Source organism: Nicotiana tabacum, chromosome 13 (genome assembly GCF_000715075.1).
Source record: "Nicotiana tabacum cultivar K326 chromosome 13, ASM71507v2, whole genome shotgun sequence".
NCBI lineage: Eukaryota > Viridiplantae > Streptophyta > Magnoliopsida > Solanales > Solanaceae > Nicotiana > Nicotiana tabacum.
The window spans coordinates 118,280,140-118,287,081 of NC_134092.1; the positions used below are offsets into that span (position 1 = coordinate 118,280,140).

The 6,942-nt window shown below is 35.4% G+C and overlaps 1 protein-coding gene across 2 annotated transcripts; it reads right to left on the reverse strand.

The window, feature by feature from the left end:
• Window positions 1-797: 797 nt before the first annotated feature.
• On the reverse strand, window positions 798-6,027 carry LOC107780954 (vesicle-associated membrane protein 727). Of its 2 annotated transcripts, none has more exons than XM_016601579.2 (6): window positions 5,827-6,027; window positions 4,852-5,069; window positions 4,556-4,760; window positions 4,327-4,447; window positions 1,190-1,252; window positions 798-1,111 (listed from the first exon to the last, which is right to left on the reverse strand). In XM_016601579.2, exons 2-6 carry the CDS (start codon window positions 5,039-5,041, stop codon window positions 968-970), a joined length of 723 nt encoding a protein of 240 aa, XP_016457065.2. In that variant the 5' UTR covers window positions 5,042-5,069; window positions 5,827-6,027; the 3' UTR covers window positions 798-967. The 2 variants fall into 2 exon arrangements, with proteins under 2 accessions (XP_016457065.2, XP_075084492.1); XM_075228391.1 differs by having other exon boundaries at window positions 4,852-5,121; window positions 5,827-5,966.
• Window positions 6,028-6,942: the final 915 nt, after the last annotated feature.

Below are 6,942 nucleotides of genomic sequence, written 5' to 3' on the forward strand. Positions count from 1 at the left end.
TTTATTTTTCGGCAAATTAATTTGATAAATACTTTTACCAATATTAGAGCAGCAATTTATGCTTTGTTCTAAAAGTGCTTTTTTCAACTTCTGAAAAACAACTTATGCGACTACTTAATAATACCGTTTTCCCCTAAATGCTTGACGAAACACCTCAATTCTAAAATAAAAAATATTTTTAACTTCCCGGCTATAGTTTCTTCCCTTACCATGTGAAGATGACTATATACAAAGAATTCATAGGATCCCAATTTAGAATGATTATGGTGCCATTTTTTTTGAACTTTTCTTGTATCCTTTTATATGAGTCGGCTATCTTTCTAGGAGCTCTTCTTTTATTCTTTTTTTTTTCCTTCAACCTTTCTCATAGTTTACTATGTTTCTGTCAGCTCTTAAGATCTTATTTCAAATATTAGGAATTAAAAGAGATAACAATGACCCTCTTAGAACAGCAATAAGCAGTAGAATATATGAAGAACGGATATTACAAATATCTTCTAACGTGTTTTAGATATACAAATTTTCTTTCTGTACATACCTCACAACGTATTCCACTCAAAAATTTGTTCAAGAAAAACCTCCTCGCGTAATCGTTTTTTGAACATCAAAATTCATGGCATAAAAGGGTTAAAAGCTAAAAGACAGACTCTAATCCTATATATTCTTTCTGAATTAGAAGTAGTTCTTGCTTTTCTGGGGGGGCGGAACGGAAGGAGCTACCATCCTGTACGCGATGTATGCAGATTAAGCTAATAAAGCTAATCCTTATAGTCGGATTAATGAGATTATCACAGTAATTACACAAACAAGGATTAAAGCTTGTATTAATGAAAAAACGATAGGTACAATAGGAGGTAAGGTACCATATTAATTCAGCAAAACAGCATAGCAACATTGTTCAAGGTAGTCACATTTACAAGAAAGGTTTTGTACACTACTATTCCAAATGAATCATAATCGCAATACCTTAACATTTAAAACCTCCACAAGCAAAAAGCCAAACAATGATAATGAAAACTAAAATAGCACCTCCAACCATGAGCTTCATTTGAAGGTTCTGAAACCACATCTTGCGACGAAGCTGCCTACCTTGCCTCTGAAAGCTGTCAGCCTGAGCACATTCATATTTGCCAGTCAGCACAATCACAAAGGTTACTCTCAAGGCAAAGAGTCGGTAAATAACACATACCTGGAACTGAAGGTTCTCAGTTTTATCCACTAGCAGTTCAATCTTCTCACCCCGATCCAAAACCTGCAACAGAAAATGTCTTTTAACCTAAATTCGGCCAGAATCAGAAGCAAAGAATCTTACAAAGAAACAACTATTTTTTTGGATAATGGTGGTGTCAAGGCCAGCTTGGGCGTACCTCAACTATTCCACCGGGTACCTGCTAACTCCCACATGCACAGGTACCGGGTAACACTGTCCACCAACGCTGAGGCAGATGGGAAGAAATCACCTTGTGTGTTTTGCCTCCACTGAAATTTGAACCTAGACCGCATTGTTCTCCTCTCACTCTATTGACGTCTAGACTACACCCCTGGGTGCTTTTACTAAGAAACGTAATTGAACTGACCGTAACAGTGATTTTTTAAGACAACCCCTAACTTTCCAGTTTACCTTTCTCAAAAACTTGATTCACATAATCATTACTTGATATTTTTTCCTTCTTAAAATGTTAGCCAAAAGCAAGAAGAAAAATAGCCACTTCATATGGAGTGGTCGGAAACTAATCAAGCAAAAGCATACTAACTGAATCCCCGGTGGGAAGAAGTACGCTTATCAGTTCATTTCTAATTCTCCCAAAAAGAGGCAACCTCTTATTTTCAACTAGCCACTCACCCTCTGTCCTGTGACATCAACAGCATTCCTTATCACATAGAACCTAAGACCCATCATTATGAGGATATTTATCTATTAATTCCATTACAATAATTTGTGAAGTGAACCTATTAGTACCTCTATTTAAGCAATGAAGAAACTTGACGTTACTAGCACAGAAAAGACTGCAGTTTGCAATAACAGCTAAAGTAGGAAGGTGAAGCACATCTGGACATGGGAGCTGGCGTCTAGGAGTTGTGAACAATAGAGTCCAAAACAAGGTAGTGGACGCATGCCTTTACATAGTGTGACATTCTCAAACATGGGTTTGTTAGCATCATACAGGCAAAAGTGCAATTGGATAATAAGAAACTGGGTGGTCTGTCCGTGCGCAGTAAACAACTAATTGGCTCTTTGCAAATCCAGGCATTGAAAACGTGAATTATCCAGAGATATGAAAGAAATATTGCATACATACACCAAATGAGGTCTGAAATAACTTTAGCATCAAAATCTGAAAAAACCCCAATGGTGTCAGTTTCTCTTACCAGGTTTGTGTCACAAAAGCTTTAGCTCACTATTGATTGGGTGACCTTTTTGTTCTTCTCAACCCTTTTCAAAACTATTTTCTAATTTGATTCTACACCCCTGGGGTATCTAATAACAAGGACACTAGAAATCTGTTCCTTGCATAATACATATGCAAAATACAGTAAAGAGAAGCTGAAGAAAATAAATTTGGAAAGGAAGAGAGCACAATTAGTTGGTCTCCAACTAATCTTACTGTTAAACCGACTAAGATTTAAAACACAACAAAAAATTGGTGTTCAGCTTCCTAGGAGGTATCGGTTTCCAAAAGCAAACACATTCACTATTAAAAGTCAGCATTTAAGGTGTTCAACTTTCCTATGTACCCCCAATTTACAGTTTCTTCATACTTTTCAAAACCACTGAACTTATCAATGAAGTATCAGAAATCCGTAAACCCAAACACAAAGTCGGTGCCAGAGCCACTACACGTGCAACCTTGGGCGATTATGGGGCAAACCTTAACGTTCAATTTAGTTTAGGCAAGTCTCTCATTATTAAGATAGGTGGTGGGGAAATTCACAACTGATCATAGGCGAATCCCAATCTCTAAGACAATGGTGGAAGACACTTAATTTCTAAGGGGAGTGCATGTAAGATCCCAGGCAAATCCTACATTGATAAAACACAGAAGAGATGCTGTATATATAATAAAACAAATCTTAGACCATAGTGACGCATTCTAGAACCATGTGCGCCTACGCCCAGATCAGACAATATCACTAGTTGGTTAGATTGTTATAAAACACAAGATATAATATAACTGTAACATCAATAACTAACCTTACTCAATATGTATAGCCTATATGCACCCTTTGTTTTCATCGTGTTATGTTATTTTTTATTGAAAAGGTAAAGATTTTACAAATAAAACAACACTGAAATTTCCTGATGATGTACAACAAACTGTTACATAAAGGTATAGTCAAACTACCAGCTAGATTGTAACAACTCCTGACAATTACATGGAGTTATAATAAAACTGCCAGCTAGATTGTAACTGCTCCTGACAATGACATGGAGTAATAATAAACCCGGTTTTCCCTATTTCATGCAAAATGCTGATCATCACCAGCATAATTTTTGGTGTTATCGTTAAGTAGAGATTATGGGTCTGCTGCGGTAACTTGTTCCTATGTATTTTAGGTCTATCCCATTCCTTTTAGCACCTTCAACCATCTAATATAGTGTTTAGTTACTAAATGGTGCAGTTAGAATTCTATATATGACATAACAAAACCACTTGAGGCGACCTTCTCTTATATATCATCAAAAATATGGGCCACAACCATAGACTTATTTCACCATAGGAATGCAAAAAGCATACACCCATCCCAACAAAATATTTGTTTTCCTTCTTTTTGGGGTGAGGGTGGGGTGTAAGTTTAGAGGAAGTATTCCTTACTAACCAAAACTGGCTACAAAGCTCAAAAGAGGAAATACATAACCAATCACACTACCTTCTTGGCTCCATTTTTTTAAGAGGACCAACACATACGACAATTATAAGAGAAAACTGAAAGTATAATCACCTTTTTACAATAGGTTTTTCCAGGTTAACTCTTCAAGGCCTTTTAAAAAAGGAACTCTTCAAGACTTTAATTCCACAGTTGGGAGAATGAAAGACAAATAGCCTTGCCAGTCAATTTATTAGGAATTGGTCAAAACCAAATAAATTGACCTTCACTGAAGGATTCAAGGACACAAAAAGACTTTACTCGCTAGCCCATCTATATAAAATTTCCTACCCCACTCTTCTTTTTCTTTTCTTATCCTCTGGTGAAGCACCTCAATTTACCTAATTAAAAAAAAGTCCCAATCCCACTCGTTATCCCATCTTTCCAACCTAAAATAAGTTTCACCAACACCAAGGGAAAGAAAAAGGAGGTCAAAGAAGAAAGATAATATAACTTTACCTTCTCAATATTGTCCATCATTATTCCTTTGACCTCTGTGATTTGAGCCTTCAACTTAGAGAGCTTGCTCATTTCATCAGGATGGCTCATACAGTACTCCATGTGCTCTTTAAGTTTTGGCCTAGCAATTTAAGGATAAATAAATCCAAGTTAAATGGGCTGATTTTGGACTCTATACCAAGTCTACAAATATATTTTACTTGTAGGTGAAAGGAATAAATACAAATACCCGAATTCTCTGTCAAGATTGTACGCGATGCTAAAACGATCCCCGAATAGATCATCATCTTCTTCTTCATCATCAGCAAGAGGGTGCGGATCACCATCATTTTTAATACTTGAACCGTAACGTTTCTTGAAATCATCCTTAACCCTTTCAAGAAAGACAAAAGGTACACTTCTTCCAGTTGATTCATCAGCAACAACTAGGAAGACTGCAAAATGTATTGGTAGAAAACTAGTCAGGATCCAGTTAATTTGAAATGAATTATATACAACATCAAATATTATAAGAAGAATAAATACCAAATCCACTATCAATGAGGAAGTTGAAGGTGTGACCATCGCATGAGTATGTATACTTGCTACTATTTGAAGGAAGCTTCTGCAAGCACTGGACAGCAATGGTACTGAAGTTCCCTGAATAAGGTGTATGCTCAGCTAGAACAACAGTTCCTCTCGCAACAAAGCTATAAATCAAACCTTTTGGATTCATTTTCAGTCACAAACTCCAATGTCGATGACTGCAATTACAAAAAAAGACCAAGCTGATCCCTTAATGAAATATGCAAATATCTGACAAAAAATGGACACAAAAAAATCAGCTTTTCCATGAGATTAAAATGATCACATCCCCCTTCACTAAATTGATTATGTTCAAAATACTAACAAAAAAAAGGTCTTCAAGCATTGGTTTTACATCTATCAACAGAAACCCTAGCTTGTATGCACCAAAGACCTCAATTTCTAGAGTCCAAAGGGAAAGATAATAAGGGGAAAATAGGGGAGAGGTGAATATTACTCCCTCCGTCCAATTTTATGTGACACACTTTTCTTCTTAGTTATCCCAAAAAGAAGACACGGTTCCATGTTTACAAATAATTTAAATTTAATCTTCTCATTTTACCTTTAATGATTTAGTCACACAAATGTTAGGCTTATTTTAGACCAGAATTGAAAATCTTACCTTCTCTCTTAAACTCAGTGTCTTGGTCAAACAGTGCCACAAAAATTGGAACGATGGAGGGAGTATATGATACGCCCAAAATCAAAGATGCGCATATTGCAAATAAGAACCGACAGTCAAATCGAAGCAACTTCAACAATCTAATTACGAATCTACAACTATAATCCGGAAAACGAAAATCAATTATATACAATTATCTGCCGTAGGAACACGATTATAATTGCAATTGTCAAAACCTCCGATCAGATCCTCGCCAATATTGTTCAATTCGTGCCGAAATTGTCAAAATTACAGGAAAAAAAAAACACGCATACCTGAGGTTGCAGAAATTGTGAATTGCTTAGTGAGCACGACTGAAGTGGAGCTTCAGATTTCGACGCGAGGAGAAGCGTTAGGGAATATTGATGGAGAAAACGTTGAAAGGACTTTTTCTTACTCTTTAATTAACAGCGACGGAGTCGAGGAATCGAAGTTATAAGTCTGGGACCAAACTGTATTATTATGAATTATGATTAATTGTTAATTTTCTGATTTGACTTTGATTAACTCGCAGACGGTTTCCATACGTTTAAGCGAAGGTCTCATTTGGTAAGCGGCCAAAAACTGTTATTTTGAAAAATACTTTTTAAAAAATTATTTTTGTAAATTAGCAATTTGTGTTTGATCAAGTCGTTTCAGTAGTGCTTTTTGCAAGCTCATCGTGTTTGACCAATTTTTTAAAAAAGTATTTTTAAATATCTAATTACGAAAAAGAACAATAAACGTTCAATTAGCGATTAGTATTATTTAGAAAAGAAAAATAAATTTAAACATTTATTATAAAAGAATTCAATTAAAATATAAAACGTCAAGTTAAAATATAAATTAAAAATTCCAACCAATATAAAATATAGTTATTCCAAAGCAATAACATTGAGTGTTTGGTTTTTTTTTTTTTGGTAATTAAGATTATTATTAATCACCAAGGATAACAGTACAAAGCATAGCATAGTGTCTCTCAGCTAGCTAATCTCTACAGGAAATACAAAGAGCCTAATAACTATCATTTTCCTCATGTCCCTGTACAATAATACAAAGCAATATCTATAGAAGCTATGACTGCATTTTTAGAAATATAGCTTCTGTATCACACACTTCACTTTTTCATCTGCCATGAAATTGCACATGCACACAATCTCCTTTGCCAAGTTTTCATGTTCTCTACTTGCTCCATCAAATACTCCACTATTTCTTTCTCTCCATAGTGCATGAATATATTCAGTATACATCATTTTAAAGAGCTTTTTTGAAACTGTCTTTCCTTTGAGTGCTGAATGATAAACTGAAATACGATATTCAAGTGTTGGTAAGAATGGTATGGATTTGAGTCCACTGAGATAGCCCGATCCTTAATCTTTTGGCGTATCCACAAGTGGTCCCTTGTTTCCTTA

Excerpts from the sequence above, each read along its gene's own strand:
- LOC107780954 (XM_016601579.2), bottom strand. The coding sequence starts at position 5,041 with ATGAATCCAAAAGGTTTGATTTATAGCTTTGTTGCGAGAGGAACTGTT. Across the intron at positions 1,253-4,326 it reads TGATGGACAATATTGAGAAG|GTTTTGGATCGGGGTGAGAA; the intron begins GTAAAGTTATAT and ends TTTCTGTTGCAG. Across the intron at positions 1,112-1,189 it reads CTGAGAACCTTCAGTTCCAG|GCTGACAGCTTTCAGAGGCA; the intron begins GTATGTGTTATT and ends GAATGTGCTCAG.